At 38.1% G+C, this 26,540-nt stretch overlaps 1 protein-coding gene across 2 annotated transcripts in view; it reads left to right on the top strand.

Annotated features, from left to right (window-relative positions):
* CACUL1 (CDK2 associated cullin domain 1) overlaps positions 1 to 24,531 on the top strand; it is a 45,502-nt gene extending 20,971 nt beyond the window's left edge. For both annotated transcript variants that reach the window (XM_040563459.1, XM_040563458.1), the window contains 5 exons: positions 5,233 to 5,335; positions 16,257 to 16,346; positions 19,639 to 19,777; positions 23,028 to 23,071; positions 24,026 to 24,531. In XM_040563459.1, coding sequence (XP_040419393.1) covers positions 5,233 to 5,335; positions 16,257 to 16,346; positions 19,639 to 19,777; positions 23,028 to 23,071; positions 24,026 to 24,066 — 417 coding nt within the window. In that variant the 3' untranslated portion in view covers positions 24,067 to 24,531. The remainder of the gene's footprint in view (positions 1 to 5,232; positions 5,336 to 16,256; positions 16,347 to 19,638; positions 19,778 to 23,027; positions 23,072 to 24,025) is intronic.
* The last annotated feature ends 2,009 nt before the right edge of the window (positions 24,532 to 26,540 follow it).

Genomic DNA, 26,540 nt, shown 5'->3' with positions numbered 1-26,540 from the left:
TGCTTTTGCCACGTATATAACCTATAGTTCTGATCAAGTTGTGTGGGGAGAAGAAGGGGAGGCCATGCTGGTAAATGCAGAGCTTCGCAACTGGTTTTCTGCCCTGATACTTCTTTCTTGGGAATGATTTTTATTTTGATTGGAAGAAAGCCTTACCAAGTAGGCTATTATTTATATCTTGTTGAGATAGTTTATTGGCTTATTATACGTTGGCTTGGTAGTTTGGGCAGATTCCAAAGATGATTTTCTTGCTTTAAATTGCACAAATTCAGACTAGACAGCCAAGGACTTCTGCCTGAAAGAAACGTAAATTTTGTAAATGTCTGTGTCAGTTGATAAAGCAATTTAGAGTGTTGATGGGATGAAGGCAAACTTATCTTCATAGCTATGTCAGGCATACTTGCAGAGGTTCAGAACCCATTGACTATAACTGTTTGTCTTGCAGAGTATGTACTTTCTGAAGTCTTCTGTACCCCTGAAGAAGTCTGTCATCTGCTTGACTTCTGTCAAAATGCCAATTTTTATTGCTTTTTTATGGTAATGAATAACTCAAGCTTGGAATTTGCCCTTCTGCCCTTCTCCCAGAAATGGCCCTTGCATTGGCATTGCTTAGAAATAAATAAGTAAATAAGAAAGAAAATACTGTCTTTTAGGAAAGAAGCACCTTAAAAAAATATTTAGGTTAAATAACCTAACCTCAAACTCTTCAAAAAGTTACTCTCATTGGTAGCATCCTGAAGTTTGAGAAGCAATATCTTTTAGAATGGTTTGTGTTTTTGTGGCTGTACTTGAAATGAAGAAGTTTGCTAGTCTTTCAGCACAGCGTCATACAAATTTGTTGCTTTACAACAGGAAGTTGTCTTTCTTGAGCTGGGTTTCTTCTAATCTAGCCTTTATCTAGTTTATACAAAATGAAATCCAGTTGCTACAGCTTCACTAGTAAGCAAGGGGATGTGTTCATGGTGATGATTTTTATTTTTCTCCCAGTTCCTATCATGAAATAACAAGGGAGAAACTTTCTCCCCCTTGCATTTGGCATTTTTAAATGCTAGCCATTTTTCTGCTTGTGTGTACTTGACTTGATGCGGGCAGGTGTTTAAGCGATCTCAGAATTTAATATCCGTTTACAAATGGAGATAAGCTGTTCTATGTGTACTTTTATTGAATGCTCAGCTCTGTCACAGAGGTTCTTCCACGGAGGTCAACAAATCTTTAACAATTAAGACCGCAGAACCTGTAACATCAAAAAAAAAAGTTCATGATAGACACAAACAGGGCTATTTTTATCATTATAAGCCTTGCCTATATGGCTAGGCAAGGTATAATTGCTGAATAGATTTCCATATCCTTCTTTGTACACAACTGTGGTGTCCTCTAATGAGGAGTGTCTGATATTCCCTCGTTTTTTAATTTTTAGAGTTTGAGTCTAACTGATAGGTGAACATAGAATGGTTAGTGAGTAATAAACAGATCTGTACAATGAAGAGTTGGGTAGTAATTTTTTTTGTTTGCTAGTTTTCTGTGAGATCCAAAAGAAGCGCAAGTACTCTGTTTTTGTTATTTTAAATTGAATGTCTTTAACGCAGTAAAACTCTATTCCTGCTCACACTTTGTCATTCAGGTGACTTAATTCAACAGGCCTGAGAGTTAGTGACTGCACGTGATGTGGAAGATATCCTTAGAAAAGAAAGGACAAAAAATGTGTTCCTTTCTTAGTTTTTCTGTATGCGTTTGGAAGTACTTGTATATACAGTCACTTGCAGCCTTACATTGTTGTATCTAATTGAGTTTTCTCTCATGCAGCAGCAGTTTCCTTTATTTAGACAAGAAAATACAGTAACAAAATGATTACAAGAGGTGAAAGCCTGATTATTCTATAATATAAATGACAGCTTTGCAGTTACCCTCATAGGTTCTTTCAAAGCATTTTTAGATGAAGTGGACTAAGTTGTTGGACTCCACCTTTTTTATCAGGAATTGCGAGGTTTTCCTTTTTTGGCAGCGATGTAGCTGTTTTAGTTGGGAGTTTCCAAGGTTGTGGAGTTCGTAGAATGGAATCACAGAGCCATGGAACGGCTGGGGTTGGAAGGGACCTTAAAGAGCATCTAGTTCCAACCCCCTGCCATGGGCAGGGATGCCTTTATCAGCTGCACTGATAAAGCTTGTTCTGAGAGGATGCGTATATTACTGCTTAGGAGAAATTCAAATATATATTTACATATTTAAAAATCTAGGAAACAAAAGAAAACTTAAAGGTTTTTAGTACAACTGGGACATGTCTTTGTCTCTCAGTGGCTGCAAGAGGCATTGCAAGTTGCTTTAGGCTCAATCCTGTGTGTTTGAAACAAACAGCAGCAATTCTCTTCTCTCCACTGATACTTACCAAGCCATATTGCTGTTTGAATGCTGGAAATACAGGGAATGGGGTTTCTTAACCAGCTTGTATGTGGTGACCAAGCTCTGGAGTGATGGTTGAGCGGGCTGACTTGCTGGGAAACTTTTTTCCTTCTTTTGCTAGGGATGGTTTTCGTATGGTGATGGATTTTTCCATCTGCTGCTGCTACATGGGGCATTTTAAGGAAGGCTGGAGATCCAAAATGCTTTTTCTCTCCAAGATTTAGTGGGTTTAAGCCTCTTCAAAAGTTATTGGGTAGAGCCACAGATAAAGCAAACAAAACTGGAAGTCTGCACATAATGCTTTATTCCAAAGAACAATTCCTAGTAAATAACTGTTGTATTCTGTATTCTTTATAAATCTAAACAATGTTATTCTATATGCTTAGAATGTAAATATGACAGTATACTGCACACATGAAAGAATAAAAATCATTTCTACTTCAAGAAAAATTAAAACCAGCATTTAGAAGGTAATAGGTTCTTAATCGCTAATTAAATGTAGAGAAGTAGTTGAAAATCAGTTATTTTGTGGTCTGAAATGAGCGTACTTGTGAGCCCTGTAGTTTTTGGATAGTTGAGATTACAACTTTTTTCATTACCTCTGAAATGTTACTGTTCTTAGTGGGAGGCACTGTGCTTTGCTTGTTAGCTAGAGGGCATTGTGTGCGTGTATATGGGTGAGGTAATGAGCGTTCTTTTAGGTTATTTGGCTCTGAAGTGTTTTTTGCTCTCCTTTTAACAGTATTAGCAGCATCACATTTTTATAATGTTTGCCAGATCGCTTTATGGCGTTTTCTAGAAGAAATGCTTGTCATATCCGAGTTTCTCAGGTATTGATATAGGTACTTTTTACCCGTCTGCTAAATCTCTAGGTGACATTGGCAGTCTTTTCAAGAAATACTGATATAACCTAGCTAGTGACATCTTGTATGAAAAATGTTCCTGTCTTTCTGCTAGCAAAAATGGGGAAGATGACAGCACTTCTGCTGTTTCCTTTCAGCACTCTGGATTAGAAACGAAGTACCTATTTTAGATTATTTTTCATCATTCATTTAAATCCATGCAAGTGAAATATTTTACAGTTGTTCTATCCATAACTACTGTGTCATGACTCTTCTACTTAAAACTACTCTTTTTTTTTGTTGATTTTCTAGTTACGGAACTTATGGTATAAGCTTTTCAAGTCTTGAACAAAAAAAAGCATCACTGTTTGCACGTCATTGACAGGTGTGTCTAATGTAAGAAGGTTCTGAGGACAGGAAGAGAAGGAAAGAAGTTATTTCCGTAGCTAGGTGCATCTCGTCTGTCAGCTCACCTCTTAAGATGAATTACTTTGGTCCTGTCCCATTCTGGTTGAGATCGGTAGCTGGTGGCTGCCTGGTGGCACAAAGTCAGGAAGCTGGAGGTAGAAGTGCTTTATAGGGGGTCAGGTCTGGTGAAGGACTGAAGTACAGTGTGTAGCTTAACGCTTCCTAGAAAACATAGAGGAGAACTTCTTCTGTTACTGTGAATTTTGGTTGCAGCAACAATTAACCGTTGACCAAAAGAAAAAATTACAGACGAAGTTAGTCTGTTAGGACTGCCTTTCTTCTAACAGGTTCAGTTTTCACGAAAGGTTAAAACAAACAAACAAACAAACAAACCCAAACAAACAAGCCACTAACCACCCAAACAAAAAACCCACAAAATAAACAAAAACAAACCCAAACCAATCCAAAACCAAAAACTGATGCTGAATGCTTGCCTTGAAAATGTGAGTGGTTTCTGCATGCAAAGTTCATTATGCTATGTTTATAGTTTTGTTAATGCCTACGAGTATGGATTTTACAGAAAATGTAATGATTGCTCTGAGGGTTAAGTTATTCTCTCCCAATAAATCTATTGTGTAAGTGTTCCAGTACAGAATTTCTGAGGAAGCTGGTTTTCTGTTAACATCTATATGCACCTCTTTATAATGAAAGTTGTCCAGATGAATTCAGTTGGTCTATTTCCATGTCAGTATTGAAGTGGTAGGAGATCTATCTTGAAACAACTACTTTTTTTTTTAGTTATTTTAAATTCACTTATAAATAAAATATGCACAATAAATCTTTCTATTAATTGCAGGCTTGGAGTTGAGGAGTAGCACCGAGTAGTACATTAGATTTAAAGTCCCTCAAGGAACTCATGAATAGAATTTCCTCTGAGGGCTAAGGAGATGAATTTATTAATGATGAGTGGGCCAAGAAAATTGAATCCCCAAATTTTTAATGTAGGTTAGTTGTATGGGCTTGTATATATCGCTTATTTCTGCAGTTTGCTCATTTTGTGTGTGTCCTCTGGGATTATCAATGAGCCACAGAAGTGGATAGCTCTACTGATGATTTATTATTTATTACTGTAAAACTGATTTATTATTTATTACTGTAACGTACCTATTTTAATGGCTTAATCACTTTTAGACATTGGGAAAAAATTTTTTTTTTTGTTATAAACATGGTATCTAGCCCTATTTTGGTATTACAGCTTCTATAATGTTCTAAAATGATGTGTTTTTCTACAGATTTCTCTGACTTAATATGGAGGTATATCAGTAGATATATTAAAAAAAAAAAAAAAGGCACATCTGTAGGTAATTATTAATGTCAGTAGTACCGCATGCATGGTTAATTTTAAATTCATGGCTTTTGTTGTACAGGACTGTTCTATGCAATATAAATGCAGGCACCAAGGAAGCACTTTGCAGGTCAAATGTTCAATAGGTTTTAAATTTTGAGCTATTTTATTCAGGGGGGAAGTTTAACTTTATTTTGTATTATGAGAAACAATCTTGAAAACTTCTGTCTTATTTTCCAGAATAAATTTTACATAGAAACCAAGCTTAACAGAGACTTAAAAGATGACCTTATAAAGCTGTTTACGGAACATGTTGCAGAAAAGCACATTTACAACCTAATGCGTAAGTAGGCTTATTGAATTTTTCTTATAATGGGAGTCTGGAAAACTGCAGTGGTTTCACATATTGCAGAAATCTACAGCAAACAGAGAAAATGGCTAACGGTTAGAGGGCTTAAATACAAATTCCTTTTGAAGTCATAGGAAGGAAGGCTGTTTCTTCTGTTTTGTTTTTCATTATGAGTTGAAAATTAAGTGTATTAAAATTAAGCCTTCATTACCAAATTAGTAACTTCTGATATGCCATGTGAACAAATATGGCACATACCAACTGTTTTATTTTTAAAATATTTTGTGTGAAGTCAGGGTTGCTTGAGTATTTGAGGGAGACCAGTATGTTTTCCATATGTCCTGTGGTTATGACATAAGCAGAAAGACAATAAAATGCTAGTTATGCTGTCACTTCTTAATTTCATTATCAAAATATTGAGAGAGATCATTAAGAATGTGCTTGGCCCAAGAACTGTTCTGTCATTGGGGTTATTGGGGTTATTGCCATGGTGTGCTCCCAGCTAGCTGGTGAACTGCATAATGCTGAGAGCAGCTTCTCAGTTGATACAGTGGGTTAATGCAAGTAGAAAATACCAAACGATGGGTGATAAGAGTCAAGTTTTATTTTATCTTTCACTTTATTTGACCGGTAACGTCCTTCTTCGAGTGAAGGACTTGGGGAAAACATCTTTGCTGTATTTTTTAGGGCCTGTGTGACCTGCTATCCTGGGAGAGGGATGGGTGAACAAGGTTGGGGAACCTGGTACACTAGAATGAAGAATGAGCAGTTTAATGCCATCTTGTTCTTGCCATCTGGAAAAGTCTCCTACAGAAAGCTTTTAGGCATCATCAGATCCCCTAGGAAATGGCAGGTCGATGAGGAATGCCCACCTATCACCTGATGTTTTATTTAGGGCCAAAGATATTTAACAGTATCGTGAAACCTGGTGAGATGATTCCTCCAGCGAAACCATGGAAAAAGCAACTGATGCTGCTAGATTTAATTTTAGTACGTACGTGTTCCAGGCAGTGAAAATATTAGTGGGATTTTTTGATGAGGAAAGCAAAGGTCACGCTTTTATTGAAGATTTGACTAAGTAACGTCAGATGTGTGTTGCTACGCAGTTAGTTTCCTGGGAATTGTAATACGAGAATCCAATAGAAATTACAGATAATCTGTTGCAATGAAAGGAAAAGACCTATGGTTATGGAGGGGGGGAAAAAAAATCTGATATACTGTTCCCATCTCTGTGATAGTTACAGAAGTAAAATTAAAGGAGAAATTGAAAAATGAAAACAAACTCTCACCTGCTGTGTTGCTGTATATGCAGAGTATTATTTAATAAGCACTGTGCTTGAATTTCATTTTAGTCTTTCAACTTATTAAAGCTAAGTTATTTAGTTATTGGTTTTACTCTTAGGACTTGTATAAACTCTTAATGGTAATCTGACTTGGTTAAATATTGAATGATAGGCTCTTTAAATTGAGTTAAAGTATGCCTAAATACCATTCCAAACTTGTTAGCAGACTCCTACGAAGATACACAGCACATAATACCGTACTTTTGAGGTGCTGACAAATTCTGGCTGCATTATTTTCTCAGCTGTTCTAGCATGAAATTCCTACCAGAAAAGAGATAAATATTACCTTCATTTCCAGAAGTGAGAGAGCTCTGAAAATAATAGGATGTGTATCAGGGTTTTGTGACTTTACTTTCAGATATAATTTTCAATATGCATGAGACAATCTTTTGAAATTGGATGTAGATTTGCGTCAACAGAGAAATGTTAGTGTATTCTGAAGAAAAAAATTAAGGTTTTGAATAGGTATGTTTAGGAAATTAAAATCTAGGAGTTTGAGGTCTATGTCCAAAAATCAAATTCTGGGGGTGTTTCTTAGGGATGATGTGGCTGCCACTTCAGCATGAAGAAGCGTGCCTTCCCTCTGTTTTTTTTTCGAAGAAAAAGTTTTATCAGTTTGTGGTCTAGGCTTAGAGGAAGAGAATATCTGTTCTTGCTCTTGAAACTGTTGCTGGGTTTTTCATAGCTGGGGCTTTTTGTTTGTAATATCTTGTCATTCAGTCAGCCTGGAAGCTGGCGTTTCCATGTGAAGTTGTTCAGGAAGGACTGTAAGCAAATTTCAGCTTCATTTTATATCAGTAAAACTTCCTCCTCTACTTCAAATTTTAAAAAAGTGTCAGGAGAGAAGTGTATCACAGATCTCTTCTTAGTGCTTGATGCTGCTCAGGCTCTTGGTAGGTCCTAGCCCTTGTGTTGTGTGTCTGGAGGAAATATTAAAAAAAAATAAAATAAAATAAAAATAGAGCACTTCTGAGCAGCTAAAGTAAATATATGAACAATTACATAATATGCAGATCCATGAACACAGTTGTGTTTTTATGAAATAATTTTGCACTTGCACATGTTTATCAGGTCAGTGCTCTTCAAATTAAAGTGGATACATAGGAACTAAATGAAAATAACCTGGTGATTTTCCTTACGAAGTCTGTAGCTGGCTCTTGCTGCTAAGACTGCTGTATGAAATGGCTTGGGAGACGTTCTCATGTGCAGAACCACTCAAGTGAATGTAACAAGCAAAAATACAGCATCTTCTTTACAAGAATGTTTAAAATGTTTAAAAATAAGAAAGCAGATAATGCCTACTTGTCAGTGAGGAAGGAGTGGAGGAGAATGTTGTCTGTGTTCCTTCTAGATCCCTGCATCAGATTGCTGTAAGCAGTAAAATTCCAGAACTAAGTGTGTTTGCAAACTTGAAATGTGCTGAAAATAGGTAACAGCTCCTGAAACTCTCTACTTCTAGTACTTGCAACAGGTAAAATTCAGTGACAGAGCGTGGTTGTAAGTAACTGCTGTTCTTCTCTTTCTGGAGATCTCAAGGTGGGTGCCCAAAACAGGCTTGTTCCTTAACAGATGAAAGAAGCTATCTATTAACAGTGCGCTGTAGTTTCTGCTTGGTGGATAGATGAGTTGGTTCCCGCTTGTAAGAGTTTGAATTGCCCCTGTTCCCTTTCCAGAAACTAAAGAGGCGCGCACACACACTTATGTCACCGAGATTCAGCTAAAATGAAGGGAAAACTGCTGCTCCATTTTCTTATTATTTAATTTGTTGTTTTTGGAGGTATGGTTCAAGAGAAGGGCCATTTATGTTGCAAAAAAAATTAAAAAAAAATTCCTTTTAAAAAGATGGTAGGATAGATATTTCTGTTGTTGCTTTCTGAGAGGTACTAGAAGAGTTCACCTGAAAGTTGAAAAAGGCTCCTAACAGCTTTCTGATGATGAAGTTGTGCAGTTGTCCTGTTTGGTTGCAACAGGTACAAACTTGGTACGAAATTAGACAATGAATGAGGCTGTAACTGTTGGGCACTGATGAACATAGCAGGGAAGGCGTATGCCTGGCAGAGGCTTTTGTGTTTATGCTGTGGGTACGCAGGGAGGGTGTGCCTGCACATGCACACCTAGGTTGCTAACAGATGTGTATTGTTGACCTCCAGAAACCTCTTACCATGAGTGAAGCAAGGGACCCTTATCTCTTTGGCTGCTTACTGCTGTGGCATAACGCCTTGCACCATTACATTCCATATCTAGCGTTGTTTGTGAATACCCCGGGAGAGCAGCAGTGCAGAAGACTGAGAGAAGGACCGTGACTGATGCCAGGTTTGTAGCCTGTACAGCTACAAGAGATAACACAGGGCTTAGGTTGGTGTGTTGGTTTTTTTATTTATCTATTCCCTGTGCTTCACCCTTTGGCAGTTAGACAAGAACAAGATGGATTAGTTGACTTTTCCCCTCCTTTAGCTGGCATTTCTTTTTTTCTTCCATTTTGATATCGATCTCAAGTGGCCTGCATGAAAGAAACAGCCTTTCATCACCCTGACCCACAAACAGGACAGAAAATCCCCTGAAAATAGGGGGAACACTATATTTTTCTGGTTCTTACAGAAACCATTGCTCACAGCCTTTTTATATCAGTATTTTTACACTAGGAAGAACTGAAAGTTTCTTTGCACAATTTAGGCAATATCAATATTAATTAACGGGTGGCATGGTATAAAAGGATAAGATCTAGAGTGTGAAACACCAATATTTTGGTGTTGAGGACCCATTGTTCACGTTGATGTGCATTTTGGAGAGCGTTATCTCAGGCTTGCTAATATCTGTTCCTGTGGACAGAATGCCATTTGGCAGTTTGAACACATCTGGTTAATCTTGCATAAAAAATAATTAAATTACTGTGCTCCAAGGCAGCTCTGTCATACGAACCGAGGAGCAGTAAGTGGGGACAATGAGTGAGTTTGCTTCAGAAGTACGTTTCTAACCTGCACTAAAGCACTAATGTGGAGTGTGCCCTCACGCATTTGAATTCACTATTATTTTGCTCTCAGAGACACGGAGTGACTACTGTGATGGCAGAAGCAGTATGATGTATTAAAAAAAAAAAATAAACCACAGAAGCCCCACTTCATTGCTGAGGCTCTTTCCTTCTGTAATATGCCAGATGTTGCATCTACAGGATTGTGATTTGGTTCACAATGTTTAATTCCTAGTTTATTGTATGTGTGCAAACAGTGTAATCCCATCACTTCCATCCCAAATTTCCATTCTAAAACCTTAAAACTGTATGTGTATGTAAATACATTTCCAGAGGCAATTTATTTTGGAATTCTTCATGAAAAGGTCCCATACTCTTCCTTCCAAATACTGGTAGACACAGACGGTTGACAGTGAAAATTAGCTGCAGGTATGTTCTACTTCTGTTCCAGTGTGCTGTGGCTCTGCTGTTGTGGGATAATCGGCCATTCCTCCATGAAAACGTTGAATTGACAGGTTAATGTCAGCCTGTTCTTTGACCTCAGAGGGTACCTCTGCATTCTCCAGGGCAATATAGATTAAGTTATTTAGCTACTAATCTTTTCTATACCCGCTGTGCTCTGCAGACCCGATGGAATAAATGAGAACAACACTCTCACCAGTTTAAGGGTGGTAAGACCTGTGCTGAAATGGTATTGGGTTTTGACAGGGCTAAGTAATTGTAGTGTAACCACACCGACAACAGTACTGTTACCAAGCATTATAAAATACCCTCAGATTCTTTAAGTCATGCTTAATCTAAATACAAATTCTGTCACTGAACTAAACTTGCACTTGAAGTACCAAGTTATTTTAGAAAGTTGCAGATGCATTTCTTATTTTTCTTGTTTCATGATGATTAAGTTCCAGCGCCACAAAGCAAGGAAATTTTTTAATCAAAAATTTTGTTCTCAAGAAATGGCTGTCATGTTTAACCTGGCTCCTCGGTAAAGGAATAGGAATAATGTTTGCATTTCAATAAGTCTGCATAAAATTGTCAACATGGAAAATATCACCTCTCCACTTACAGAAAACCAAAGGTCTACATTTCTCCATTTATAGCTTTGTTTTTCACATTTATTCTTGTTACAATGCTGAATATTTTCCATGTGATTAAGACTTGAAAGTTTTAGTTTGTAGCATTTTTATTAGATATTTAATAAAGCTTTTGGGCTATATAATGAATATTTTAAAAGTAATCTGTGGCTTCATTAAAATGCCTAGTGGCAAATTCGTAGTTATAAATCTAATTTTTTATGTTTTTCTCTCTCCTACATTTTAATGTATTTCAGACTTTTGAAGCATTTAAGTTGATAAGAACTTATTTTAGTTCCTTTTAAAAGAGAATACAAATGCAGCATCAGGAGGGATTTGATGTAACCGCAAATGTGAGCGTTAAGCCAGAGGGAAGGTCACTTTCATGCAGAAGGCTTTTAAAATTCTAGATCAGTGGTTAACGTGTACAATAATACTGATGATATGATAATGCCCTTAATTAGATCATAAGGGCTAATTTTTGGTTAGCCCTGAAGAGGCCAGGCAGTTGGACTCGATGGTCTTTGTAGGTCCCTACCAACTGAACTATGCTATTAAATTGTGCCGGGGTTAAAGCAATGAAAAGGTAATACGTGATCAAGCTTCATTAGTTAATTTAGTAGGAAATCAGGCAGCAGGTCTACGAAACAAAACACAAGCCAACCAACAACAAACCAAACACAAGCCAACGACCCACATCCACACGTTGGGGACTCCAGTCACAGCACTTCCCTTCCTGTTTCATTGCATTTGGCATGGGAGAGGTGAAGCCAAATGCTTTGCATGGACGGGGTTTGGGATTAAAGACGGGGATTCAGAAGCCAAGGTGAATGACATCATCGAAGTGAAGTAGAAGGGTATATGTGGTCAGATGGACCTGATATGATTTGGCTGACAGAAAGGTAATTTGTTATGCTATTGATTTGACTTTGTGTGTTCTGATGATATTCCGAAGGGCAAAAATGCCAGGTAAGCCGTGTTTAAACTGAGCACTGGCAATAGCTCCCTTGCTAGTGCCTGTCTGTATTTCTCACGTACGTTTGTGTAAGGGCTCAAGTTCTGTGGGAATATCAGAGCTGTTATTCTGCAAAATAACATAAATGTTATATACCTATTAGAATGACTAGAGGTACTAGAGCACAGCTTGTACAATAGGATAAAAACCTCCTTAATGAATTTGTTTTCTTTCACAGTTTTGTTAAGCAATCAGTTCTGCTTCTGAAGACTTTATAATTTTAAGAGCATGGTTAAATAATTACAATTTGGAGCACATCTGCCTAAGCCATACTTAAGTATGATTTATTCGAATATCTTGTTTTGAAGTTCTGTTAGATTATTGCAAAGGGAGGAAAGATCTTGTGAGCTAACACACAGCTAACACTCTCCCAGGAAAAATTATGTTTGCCAAATGAAATAGCTGTTTTGAAAGGAATGTGGAAAGAGACTTTTTTTTTTAAATAGTTAACTCTTAGGTTTTTTTTTGCAAGTAAACCTTGAGTTATGAACAAGTGAGTTTGAACTTGTAGTGTATCATCTGCTACTCCTGTAATTATTGGGGTCCTTGGTCTTGCCCCAGGTGCCCTACCATAATTATGAAGTAGCTTAAACCTTCATTAAGGGACAGGCTACATCAGCATTACTGTGGAGTGGGGGAGTAACTCAGTCATTGCAGGGTACCTGAAGTGCTGCAGGCTCACACCTTGCTTACTCCCATACAGTTCCTCCACTGTTCCTCAAAAAAAATCCTGAGGCCATTAAGGCTGTTGTCTTCCCTCAGCCTAACTGTGTTTCAAAGCATCTTGTATCTTCCTGCACTCAAAGCATTTCATCATGGGAACCCACGCTTCTCTTCTTTGATTCTGCCGTGAGTAATTTTCAAGACTATTTGCAGGGTAATTAACTTCTTTACATATTGGTTACTTAGTCTGTAAAATGCAATCTTAGTTCATAAACACTGCGGAGGTGGTCAGATCGTATCACGGTGTCATTACCGCTGTCATTCATCTGAGGTTTGGTGTGATTCTGCCTCACCCTGCTTTGTCTTTGGGTGCCGCAGGTGGAGCTCCTGGCAGGAGGTCGAAGGAGTCTGCAGCTTCAGTTTTGGGGAGTCTCATTAATTGCTAAAAATAAATAAATAAATAAAATAAAAAAAAAATAGCAGGAGTCAAAGCTTTCGTATCTGAAGGTCTTTTGTAAGCGTAAGGCTGTAAAATGACATCGCTAACTTCAGTGTGACTGGCGCAGCTTCTTAAGAAGTAATACAATATTAAAAGTTTGTGTAGGAATTGGTTAGGTTTCGTTGCAAAGCTGAAGACAAATATCTGTGCGAAGAAGTTTCACTTCATCTGTGTATTTACCCTTTACTCTGTCAACCTGCATTTTTCAGATCTATCCAGAAAGATTTGGTTTCTTACTCATTCTTAAAGAAATCACTCTGAAAATACCTGTCCTAGCAGTACTGTTACTCATCCATCAGGTATTGGTATCAAGCTTTTAGAAAAGGTGTTGGCTGGGCTACAGCCTTCCCCCCGCCCTGTTTGAGAGGATTCAATGAGATGGAGCCAGGCTGTTTTCAGTGCTGCCCAGTGCCAGGACAAGAGGCTGTGGGCACCAGCTGGAGCCCAGGAGGTTCCGTCTGGACATCAGGAAGCCCGTCCGTGCTGTGCGGGTGGCTGAGCCCTGGCACAGCCTGTCAGAGAGGCCATGGGGTCACCTTGGAGATCTCCTAAAGCCGCCTGGACGTGGCCCTGGGCACCCAGCTCCGGGTGGCCCTGCTGGGGCGGGGGGGACCAGAGGGACCCAGAGGTCCCTGCCCACCTCAGTCAGCCTGCGACTCTGTGACAGTTTATGCTGTACGGTGTAATGAGTAGCATATTCTTTTAGCTTTCCTTTTTCTATTGAGAAACATTAAATATATGCCGGTACTTTGTAGTTTTGCTGAGTATGATGCTGTCATGATGTATTTATGACCGTAAATCAGGAAGGAGGGAGCAATTTAAACTTGATTTGTGGCATGTGGTGTAAGAAGTTGCCAGAAACGAAGATGAGAAATCTTGATTTTTCAAAGCTGCAATGAAGTGGTGAAGATATTTCTGTAGGATTGATCTCCAGGTAAATTCATCCGCTGATTTTTTTTTGTTCATGAAGTCCCTTCCTAATGCTGGGTGACACAGTCAGCAATCTAGAATAGAAACAAGTGGCTGCTCATTACTCTTTACTTGCTTTATTTTGCAAATATATCTGTCCACACGTTATCTGATAGGATTGCAATTGAAATTAGTTTTGTGGGTGAATATTAGCTTAAAATAAATTGGCAAATACTATTGCGTGTTTATAATGGTGAGCTATTTGTACAGTGTACAGTGTACTGTCCTCTTAAACTATTACACAATTAAATCTGTTGGTCAGCAACTTGAACATGTAAAAGGACCACATGTGAGAGTGTATGTACAGGTGGCTGCAGGGACTTTCCCCTTCTGGAAGGGAGGAAGAACAGGTGGAGCATCCTGCAGCCCTAGTGTGTCCCCAGGAGTACAGGCTGAGAGGAAAGAGGGGGGCAGTCAGTCTGGTGTGACCGTCATCTCCGGTCTTTGATATGCCATAATTTTTTTTTCTCTGCCTACTTTTTCCAGTATTATTAAAAAATATATATATATAAAAAAAGTGGAAGATGCTAGTACATGTAAAAGTGTGGTCGTGGTATAGGCACCATAGCTATGGGTTCATCCATACGTGGAATATGTATGGCCTGCAATTTTCCTTTTGCTCTGGGGTGTCGAAGCAGTCAGGTGCCCTCTAGTTGGTTATGTGGTTGTAAAGCTTCTTTTAATGCTTGGGTTTGTGCCCAGAGCAATTCTGAATAGCTTTTTTCTCTCCCACAGTATGTCTTGTACATAAACAATTACAGCTTCTGAAGTCGTTTTCAATTGCCTTTGCTAGTTAGAACTTGGATGCTACTGGAAAGCATAGTTCTCAATTGAACAGAAATAAAAGCAAGAGGCTATGTTCATTTAATTGTTTCTTAACCTCTTTTAAAAAATTCAAGTGTTGTTTAACTGACTTTGTGGTCCAGAGTCAGTATTAATTCTGAGGCTTATTTTAAGCAAGTTGTTATAGTTTTAGAACATAATTTGCAGTCTGTACATGAAGAACAAATGTACAGTTCTCTGGATACTCTACGGATCTACTGGTGAAGCTTGTGAAGTTAATCAAATATATGTGTGTTTGTATATATGCATTGTATGGATTGTGCATGAGTGTCTACGTGTCTTCCTTACAAAGCATTAGCACATTTTTAATGTAACTTTCTTGGCTGCCAGAAGGCTGCTTGGAGAATCTTTGGGAAATAGGCTGTAAATACATCATTATAAAACAAATCACAGACCCTCACCCATCAAGGCTTCAGCTGAAAGGAGCAAGCACTTCTAAGATAGTTCTGTGTAAAATAAATTAATCTATAACGGTTAAATATAACAACTTTGATTACTTGGGATGAGAGCTTAGAAAAAATGCTTTCTTTGATAATCTCTTTCATGAGCCACTTGCACAGTTTCAGAAGGAGAAAAACAATATTGAAGGTTTTTCTTTTTGTGCTAAGTACTGTAGTGGCAGGTACAGAAGATAGAGCTGGAGAAGCTCTGAAGTGTGAAAACCAGAGTCTCTAGTGTGTAAGCACAAGAGAGATGCCCTTTAGGAAGATTTGTAACTGTTTTTTTCTTCTTTTCATACTGGGTACAAAAGGATTTATATACTGCTCAGATGCTTGAGAGAGGCATAAAAATTGAGAGGCAGCAGTTGGTTCAAACCATATTGGTTTTTATTTTTGTGTGTGTTTTTATAATTCAGATGTAAGTACATACCTCAAACAAATACAGTGCAGTATAAATGTTTGAATAGCATCGTATAAACACCAAACGTACTGCTGACAGTTTTTTCCACTAGAGGAAGATGCAATTAATGCAGTGTTTACTACAGGGGATACCAAGAATGAAACAGAAATGGTCGCTTTTATTTAAAAGAACAAACAGCTTTGTTATTTAATTTCTGCGTATTTTCTATACTGCTTGTACTTCATTCATAGGCTTTCAATCCAGCCTTAGTTTTGTAGGCAAACTGGTAAATAATACAATGCAGGGATTTGTGTGAATCTCCAGGTGTTTACCATGCTCTCAGTATAAGAGTGCTTCTAAAAATAAATTGTTTATTTCTGTTCTGTATCTGAATACTTAAAGCCATTGCTTGCTTGTTTTTTCCTCACAGTTCCTGCTGTCTCTCTGGAAAGGTGAAAATGTGAAGTAACTTATTTTTTCATTCTTTACTTTATATGAGCAGAGTATTTCTGTATGAAGGTGATTGTTTTATTACCCTTGAGAATTAAGTTGTCAATCAGATACCTGTCTCTTTCCTTTGAGGACATCTGATAACAACAACAAAAAGCACAATTACTGTATTTCTTTTATGTAAAAATACGAGCAAGACCCTAGTATTTATTAGAAAGATGGCTAATTATACTTCCCTTAATTTTATTTCAGCTTTACTTTTGGAAGCTCAGTCAACACCGTTTCAAATAACTCCGTCAACCATGGCAAACATTGTAAAAGGCCTGTATACACTAAGACCAGGTAAAAAAGAAAAATCTTTATCTGTCAGTACTGTGGTTCATACATGTTTCACTAAGTATGAATGCAGCTGCTAATTATCTAGTGTATATTTAGCATGCAAACGCATGTTGTATTCTGTCCATTGTGGTGCTTAGTTGTGCTATGTAAAGGGGACCCAATTCTTGCTGCCCATCTCTGTGACCTGCACCAGGTGGCGTGATAACCAACCATGTGGGTACTGAAATCACATGTAGTGGGCAGTGTAGGGGAAACAACAACAAAAATCCTCTGTTCTGAAGATAATGGGAAGACCTATTTCTTGTGCTCTGTAGAGATAAGGAAGGCTTCATAATGGGTCAATTATGGCAGAAGTTTAGAAGCTGATGTATTGAAATGGTGAGAGTTGTTGTGAGCTGCTCCTTCAAAAAGCCAGATCTTTGATGTAAGATGAATGATAGTTTCTTCTGTGAAGCCATTATTTCGCTGGTATTATTTCATGCAAGAGCTTAATTTAACTCCTGGACATCCATCGTGGATGTCTTGTGCAACAATTCTATTGACAGCAAAGACGTGTTGCAGATTTTAATCAATTTTGTACAGAAATCCTTCATTCTGTAATACTTGGAGAACAGAGCAGAGCTCTAGCCTACATTTGTAAAGAGTTTAGCAACACAGGAAATATTCATAATGTCCGTAAATAAATGGTACCTGAAGCTTGCTGTGAATTTGATTTCCATGCTGAAATGGCAGTTCAGCTTGTAAAAATAAGATGTATTGTTCTAACAATGTTGAAATGATTTTTCATTCTCTAATGATGTACTGCAGTCTTGCTGTCAATCCCTGTCTGCCTCTGAGAATTGGAAAGGAAATGGTTTGGTCATCTTCTGAAACTTCAGAATCAAAATGTTTCTCTTTTCTACATCTTTAAAAAACAAAAATCAATCAAAAAAACTAAAGCAAATTAGATCTCCTTCCCTTTCTTTTTTTTTTTTTTTCTTTAGTACTGCAGTGTCCCAGCTTCAGTCTATTTTTGTTTTGGAGTCCCCATTTATAGAAATAGAAAAGGGGATGGGAAAGCTCTACAAAAACCTCTTTTTTTGGTAGAGCAATCTTTAGCATTTATGCAACACAAGAATGCGGTGGACCCTCCATTTACAGAATGCATGGATAAATCACTTTTACTAAGCAAGGTTATTTTTCACAACAAAATTAACATCCTACTATTTTTATCATGGTATTTCTTTTATTTTTATAAACTGTTCAATGTCAAACAAAGGAAGGGTATATACGTAATTATGAAAGTATGGCTTCTTTTGAAAGCAGTCCCATGGGGTTGTGTTGTACTGCACTTAACGTTATGGGTGGTGGTCTTATCCATTTCAGATGATCCCAGTCTTGCTTGTTTACTTCACAGGCAGATACTAGTTTGATTTGGTGTCATGAGCCTAATCAGATTTTGAATAATTGCCTTATGTCTGTAAGGTCTGAGTATAAAGGTTGTTCCAACAGCTTGTGAAATCTGCTTTCAACAGCTGGGTAGGAAGACCTAGGTAATTGACTTTATTGCTTAAACAGGTACACGTTTACTCTAATTACCTGCTCCTCAAATTCTTCAACTCTGAGAAGGATGATCAAAGGGCTGGGGCACCTCTCCTGTGAAGCCAGGATGAGAGTTGGGGTTCTTCAGTCTGGAGAAGAGAAGGCTTTGGGGAGACATTACAGTGGCCTGCCAGTACCTAAAGGCGGCCTACAGGAAAGCTGGGGAGGATCTCTTTGTCAGGGAGCGCAGTGATAGGGCAAGTGGTGACAGCTTTAAACTGAAGGAGAGTAGATTCAGATTAGATATTAGGAAGAAATTCTTTACTCTGAGGATGGTGAGGCACTGGAACGGGTTGCCCAGAGAAGCTGTGGCTGCCCCATCCCTGGCCTGGTTGGATGGGGCCCTGGGCAACCTGATGTAGTGGGTGACATTAGTGCCCACAGAAGGGAGCATTGAACTAGATGATCTTTAAGTTCCCATCCATACCATTCTATGAAGAACAAAAAGGGTAACGGAAATGGAGAAATTCACCCACTCTTAGCATGTCTTCTCTCTCGGCTGAATTCAGTTGCACAAAGCAACACTTCTCAGCAGGCCTACAGAGATGTGCACAATCATCTCTTCAGGAATTGCTCTGTAATTTTTCCTTTTTTTTTTTTAGGAACATAGCTGTTGAAGGAGTTGTTAAGGATTTTATTTTTATTTTTTACTGTATTGTATAAGATGAAAAGTGCTGTTTCAAGTCTGTATGGTTATTTTGTTATCAAGCACTGCTATCGTGATGAGGGAGGTTAGTGCATTTTTTGTTGTTGTTGTTTAAACCACCTGTACACTAGTAATCGTTACTTTGTGAGTTTGCTGATGAAAGACTGTTGAAGCTTGGCATTAACCAAGTAACCATGTGTGGGAATTGGATAAAAACTTTCAATGTGCCTTAGCCAATGTACTTAAAAGTACCCCTTTTTTTTACCATGTAAAGATGCAGTTTAAGATAACTGCTACAACCTCTGGAAAATTTAGGTTTAGAAATATTTGAAGAGTATGTGTTTTTTCTCAGAACTTCTTACACGGTTGCTATAAACCCTGTTTTCATCCTTTGTTCAGTCTTCTGTGTTTCTTATCTGCCTTGAAGAGGCTTTAAGGTAAAAGAATCTAACAAATCTTGCTTCTGTAAGACAATGTTTGTTGTAGTGAGATTAAATCACATTTGCTATCCTGAAGCTGAACTCATACGAGTTAAAATTATATAATGAGTATTAACAAGTGTTCATCTAAGCTTTGGAAGATCAGTGAAAGAATCGCACCAATTCATCTGAAGTGGGGGATGGAGAAGCAGGGTTGTATAGTGTTATTACTGTGCTTCCCAGAAGGTAAGGCTCAGGGAGGAGTGGTGCAAGTTCTGAGAATCTCCTTCCCAGAGTAAAATGCTGCAAATAATCTATTTTTCAAGGTGAGTTTGCATCTGTAGTGCCTCTCTGAGAGCATCCAAAGATTCAGCAGGCCTGGAGAGACGCAGCAAGAAGTGAATTTCAGTTTGATAGTGAAGTTGATGACACAAAGAAATTCCTTTATCTACATGTAAATATCTGATTGTAACAGTCTGAATATATCTTCTGCTTTGAGACCTGTTGTTTATTAATTCAAAATCGCAAAAGTTATTTAAAATAGAACAAAAGTACATAATAAATTGCTACTAATTTTTTCCAAACAGCAAAATTTTCACGAATGATATCCTTCCACATGTTTTTTTGTTGGTTTTCCTTCTTCTTACAGAATGGGTACAGATGGCACCAGCTTTATTTTCTAAATTCATCCCAAACATTCTACCCCCTGCAGTGGAATCTGAGCTTCAAGAATATGCTGCTCAAGACCAGAAACTTCAAAGAGAACTTATGCAGAATGGATTTGCTAGGTAATAATAATTATTAATAATTAATAGTCTTCAGTAACAATTATGATGGTCAGTGCTGAAATAGGAAAAATGGATACACATAAAAATATTGAAGAATTACTTTAATAGTTAATAAGGAACCTTCAAAGCTCAGTATCTAAAATATGGCCTAATTCTGCTTGTTTTGAGCACTACCAACCCTGCAGATGGAACCAAAAGTCAGAAGATCAGAAATCTTAAAATATTTTCATGAAACAGATTACTTAACAGTTCATGCTTCCTTGTGCTTTGATTGCATTTCTAATGCATGGTCATGGTCTCATTCAGCCTTTTACGTTGGCCATTTATTTTCTGAGCTGACTTTTTGATGATGTTTCCGAATGTTATTAAGTTGATGATTTCTTCTTCTACCTTCAGAGCTATTTATACAGGCCAGGTATTTAGTTTAAATGAGAATTTCTCTTCTGACTGAGCTTTGAACTGGGAGACGAACAAACAGTAAGAGACAGTAGAAAATTTTCCTTACCTATCTTGTTCAGTGTGGGCTGTGCTGGTTACTGTGTGCTCTTTTATCAGTCTGGCTTGGTGAGAGCAGAGCACATTTACCACAGTTGTGTACTGCTTTGGCAGTAGTCTGACAAACCAAGATCAGGCCGGGGAAGCTATCATGCTCAGTTCCTGGTAGTTTAATTTGTGTGAATACCACACAACTTTCTTCGCTTTACCTGTGAAACACTGAGAACCTTGTCTTGTAGTTTGAACACCTACTTGATGTGGGTGTGTTTCCTGTTAGATGTAGTCCTGGATTTCATGCTGTTGTGTAGTTTTCCTTTAAGGTCATCTAAGGCTCTCTCTCTTCAAAGCATAGTGAATCAGTGAGCTTCAAAACTGCACTACTGACCCAAATAAAAATAGCGTTGTCAGTGCACTCTTTATAAGGTAGAAGAGAGAAAACTGCTTTTGTTTACTGACTTTTTCTTGAGAAAAAAGTTTTTTTGTATGGATGTGCGTGAGATAAGGTACTGAAAACAAAGCCATAAGAGCTGTGAAATGCAGTGCATTTGGTCCAGGAAGTACAAGTTTGAGATGGTTTGAAACTGAGCAGATGTATAATGCTGACAAAGGAACACAATGCACAAGAAAATAAAAAAGGGACATTTTAATTTCATGTATTTTTTAACCTTTTTAATTCTGTAGATGACATAATTCTGTTTACAACTGCATTTCACCAGTTTCACATTTTATAGAGAATTCAAAATGGAATTCCAAGTAATAACAGCACGTATCCACAAAAAATGATCAGTTTCAAAAACTTCTTTTCCCTAGGTACTTGGAAATAAGACGGGCTTGTCAGCTTGATTCGAAAGTTCTTTGACTGGTACTGTGGGAAGGGTACAGTGTGAAAAGATAGGAAAGGTGGTAGGAACAGTACTGAACATTGCGAATGCACCCTCTGGGGTGCTGTTCTGTTAAGAGACTTGGAGGGATCCTCAGAAGCAGTTAAGTAACTCCTGTTTTATGCAGGAAAGTAATTGTGTAGCACTGGCACCATTGCAAATCCATAGGAAACTTTCTGCCTTGTGTCATGTACAGTAGGTGGGGACAAAGAAAAGATTAAGGCTTGAGGATGGTCATACAGGGAAGAACTAAGTGAAGGTTTCTGTGTCACATGTTGTTTGCAGAGTCTTAGTTCCTGTCCTTCTGGCTTTCTGCAGTATGTGACCTTCCAGTTATTGGCCACGTGAAGAGTGTTGATGTGGCTTGTAGGTTTAGAAAACTGGCCCACCCTAGTGGTGCAACTGCTCTTTCTATGTGGCTTGCTTTCAATTTATTAAATAAACAATGCAAAATATGACATTGCAGTAGAAAAACTGACTGCATTTAGTCTGTGGTGAACGTGTTTTTGCACAATATTCTATATGTAGCTGTATTGTCAGGGAGTTGGTGTATTCTTGTAAGCCTGGAGGGTGTTTAAGGAGTTAAAGTACAGTCTGTCATCAGTAAAAGTTAAAACTGAAGTACAGTTAATATATTTGTTGCGTGGCATTTTGCAGTGATATTTGAAATGCATTTTGCCTTGAAATGTATTTCAAGATGTAATAAGCCTCCTTCCATGTTCAGTAATATAGAAAATTCTGAAAGGTTATAAATGATAAGGTTATATTTCTACATATAGATTTATATGTACATATGTACAAAAGGGTTGTTTTTCTTTTTAACAGACTTGGCATGCTCCTTTGTACTCTTCTGGGTTAGCAAGAAATATCATTCACTCTTCCATAATTGTGTCAAAAAATGGCGATGTCTTCACTGCTGCATTTCCTACAACAATAACCATGAGGAATACAGCACAGTGAGGTGTCTTCAGCATTAATGGCCTGTCAGGCTCTAGTTGAAATAGTCAGCTGGTCAGCGCTATTATAAACGATTGCTGCAAAAAATGGGAACGCAAGCCAAGTCACCCAGTGGTATTTCTCCCATGAAAGACCTTAATCAAGGCATACACAGCAGGTCTATCACCATAAGAGTGGTTTTAGAGGAAGAACGCTTTGTATTATTAGAATCCCCAATTTCAACCAGTTTCCAGCAGATAAATGTGAAACTATAACTACTGTGATGAAAATATATCAGAGCCTCTCTTCTTTATACAGCAGTTTCGACAGTATATCTGTCATCATAAGAAACTTGTGAAGGAGCAAGATTTTCCAGACTTAAGAGTTTGTGTGCATTAGAATAAAAGGAGTGGTGTTCTTTTTTTCCCAAATGGATAGGAATTTTGCTTTGGGTTTTCAGGAGGAATGCTGTCAACATGTATATATACAAATCTGGTTATTGAAATATCCTGCTTGGAGAGGGAATGCTGTCAGCTTGGACTTAGAGTCTGACTGTTGGGTTTTCAAGCGTATCTTACTGTTTTAGGCTGATAGACACAGAATTTTAAATATAATGCAAATTTCTCAACCAAACCTTATAGAACTAAAGAAAATAACTTTATGCATGACAAGACCACAGTGTGTATGAGCGCTTTCTCATCTTCATTTTGTAAAAATATTATTCTATAAAGTTGGACTTCCTGTCTTTACTAATTAACTAAATAAAATTAGCTAGTATTTCTGCTCAGTAAATTGAGAATCCTGCAGTCATGTATTATTGCTGCCGTGTTTACTTTCTGTTTCTAAAAGTCCATGAGAAGTTGATGGTTGTGCTGAGGTATTTTGTTACCATTTTCCTTTTTTCAAGTGAACATCTCTCTCTTCTTCCTCTTTCCTAGAGGTGACCAGTCACGCAAGAGAGCTGGAGAAGAGCTAACTTACAGTAAGTATGAATCTTCTACTCTAATACTGTACCAGCTCTGGTTATAGTTCTTCCCACCAAGCAAGAAGAGAGGATATTTCTCTGTCTGCATGTTTCTCTACTAAGTATTCCTTTTGAACTGTGCTGCTTGTACTCTATAACAAATCTCGTTTCCTTTTATGTTAGAATAATAGGTTTTGTAAGCAGCGTAGAAGTGGTAGTTGTGGCTTTATTTGTCGGCTTCAGTGAGGGTTGTGACTGTCTTGCCCGACAGTCGAGGACAGTCTTGCCCAAAGTCAAGCATCTCAAGGAAACCTGTAACAAGAAAGATGCAGTGCTCTGGAGTCTTCTCAGAGCGTTAAGATGAAATTGAGGGATGTTCAATGGGCATCTGCCAGATGTAGTTCTGCAGAGGTCTGTTCTGGGTGCAGTGAAGTTCAGTGTTTCCGAACAAACTGGGAGCAGAACAATGCGGACCTGCACTGAATGTGGCTTCTAACCCTGCCCTCCAGTGTATTGCAGTCCCCCCCAGCTTGAGCATATGGGCAGACCTCTGGGCTCCTCAGGGTGGCGAGATCTTGGGGGCTGCACCTCTGCATGCAGCTAGCTGGCTGTGTGGCCTCTAGCATTTGATTGCTTGTCCTTAAATAGCCTTCAGGTTTGGATAATAGTATCTATTCCTGGTGCTGTTAACTTCAGTTCATTTTATTGTACACTTTCCACCAAGTTTCTTCCTGTCCTTTCAGCAGAGTATGTTTGCTTTATTTCCTGCCATAAATGTCATACGGTTCTATTGTGAATACTTATTATAACCTGAAATGAATGAATGGCTGTTTGCTTGGTATATCATCTTCAGGCTCCACTGTTAGTGTTTTGCAGGCAATGCTGTTTTTAGGATTGTTTGGGTAGGGGGACAAAGGAGGTAGAGTGGATTTTTAATTAGAGAATATCTTGAACTTTTTTATGTGATTTCAGATGGCTCATCAACTTGTGCAAGCTCCAGAGGGTACAGATAGTGAATATACTGGATCAGCTTCTATGCCTAGCCAGAACAGACACTGGAGGAGCACAGGAGGTAACTGGAGCCTCCTTTGGCAACTGCTGATACTCAAGCTCTGACACAAACTATGCCTCAAAGAAGAGTTTTGGACTTTCTTCTTTATATGATAAAATGTCAGTTGCTGCTATAATTGGGATGACTTTGAAAGACATGTTTCCTTGGTCTAGTCTCTCAACAAGTTAATGCTCTGCGATTATTGTGAGGAACGCACCTTGAAAAATAATCCTTTCAAAGTGGGAATGGGCAGCCAAAATCAGCAGCTTCCAAAAGCGTTAGAATGGAAGAACCTTTTTTGCACTCTTTTCTTAATATTAAGGACATTCTTAAAACTAGTTAACACGTCAGTGTATTAGTTTTTAAACTTCAAGGTATTTTCTGGATCTTTTACTTAAATAATAAGAATAAAGTTTCGTTATTTTGCAGTATTTGTTCATCAGTGTAAAAGTTGTCACCTTTTAAGAGTTGGTCCCATATAAATGTATCTTCTGTCAGGGAGTTTTAAATTCCAGGTTTTTCTTTTTTCTTTTGTTACTTGTTACTTTGAACTCTGTTTTCCTATGTGTTTGTACTCTGTGCCTTCAGCTTGTGCACTTTGCAACTTTATAGACCATGCTTTGTTACTGCAAAATGTGTTCTTGAGGAAAAACTTGATGTGAACAAACACGCTGCGAAGTTGCACTTTTCTCTTGTATTGATAGGAGGTGAATCTAAGAAGGAAAGAAGAAAAGTTGAACCTATTACCATCACTAATAGTGTCTTGGAAGTTTGTCCCTTTTCATTTTTCGTATGTATTAGTGTCTAATGCTGGGACCAACTCTTGTAAAAACCCCTCTCTAACTTTTCATTGGCTTCCATAATTGCAACAGTTTGAGATGTGAATTCGAGACTAAAGAAAATACTAAATTGTATTTTATGCTGCGTTATGTAGAAATATTAGCTGCCAAGGCTAAATTTTTTTTAGCGTGGATTGTGGACAAAATTCTCCAGGCTAGTAGGTCTGCAAAGTGCATCTCTGTCAGCAGAAACCAGCTTTGCACCTGATCAGTGAATGATGGTACCCGTCCAAGATCACTTTGTGGTTCCTGTGCCACTACTTCTGCTTCAGGGACACGATGGGGGTGTGATAGTGGTTATAGTCGGAATCAGGGAGTTCGAGAGTGGTGTAATGCATGCACGTGTACCTATCAGCCTCCTGCTTCCAGTCTTGTGTAAACTCAGCTGGAAGTCCAGCTGAGTCCAGTGCTGGGAGATCTGGACCTAAGGTCTGAATGCTAATGATTGTGACATGGGTTTTAATCCGTATATGGCTAATGCAATTCCTTTATGAGGGGAGAAATGTACTTGAAAGAGCAGTTTGACTGTTTTTCTATTAGTATGGATTTATTTTTATCATCTTTAGTTATGAAAAGAAATAAGTTGGTAATATAAAGCCTTTCTGAACTGAAGCAAAAGTTTATTCAGTTTTGTCTTGCACAACTCTTAAGCCTGTTGGGGGGAAAAACACAACACAGACACCGGAAACCCCTTTATTGCTTGCATGTGTTACATTACAAAATGCAGGAAAAATATTAATAATAAAAAACCAGAAGCGGCAGGGACAAAGTTTCATTTTCTTTCTGCTTTGTAACCAGACTTCACGTAAATGAGTTTAATTCCATCAGTTTCATACCAACTACTATGGCAATGCATTTAATTTGGAGCAAAAAAAGAGAAGGAAAAGGACATTGTTGCAATTTGACAGTCTGATTGAGACCCCAGTCTGATTTACCTATATATTTCTTTGCATGCTTGCAAAGCTGATTTAATTTTGAGGAAGTTTTTCTTTTAAAAGTAAAAATGAATACGTTAGTGTCTTCTTTTCCGTGTAGAACAATGCCAGCAATCTAATCCCGTACCTAACAGTAGAAAAGCAAACCACTCTGAGTAGGGATTTTCAAATGCTCAGAGTGTTTGTTTCAACTTTGCTACCAGCTACTTCAGTTGAAGCAGCATTAGACAGAAACAGGTGTTTTGAAAAATTTTGCTGCAGTACACAGTGGAGAAGTTGATGAACACTAGTAGGGAACAAAAAAATGATCTGCTGGCTTCCAGATTTTTATCAGTTTTGGCTTTAAACAAAAATAAAACCTCTGGTAGCGTCCTTAGCTTTAAAAACCACTCTGTGCTGAAATGACAGTGTTCTTGGGTTAAGAGTAGATGCGTTAACCAAATTTGGTTAAAGTTTGTTTACAGCTTCACGGCCGTTCACATAGTACAGTAATCAAGTTCTGTCGTCCTTGTCGAGAGATTACAACTCTTCTTCCTGTTTTTGAAGTGTTTTACTGGTTTAAGTTTTTAAGTATCATATAGTGAGTGCTCTTGCTTCATGGCTGAGGCAAGGGTTTTACATTCATTTTGTGTTGCGTTATGCTCGGGACACAAACTTCTAGG

This window comes from Cygnus olor, chromosome 7, assembly GCF_009769625.2.
Source record: "Cygnus olor isolate bCygOlo1 chromosome 7, bCygOlo1.pri.v2, whole genome shotgun sequence".
Classification (NCBI taxonomy): domain Eukaryota; kingdom Metazoa; phylum Chordata; class Aves; order Anseriformes; family Anatidae; genus Cygnus; species Cygnus olor.
This window is presented reverse-complemented; position numbering and strand designations above follow the sequence as displayed.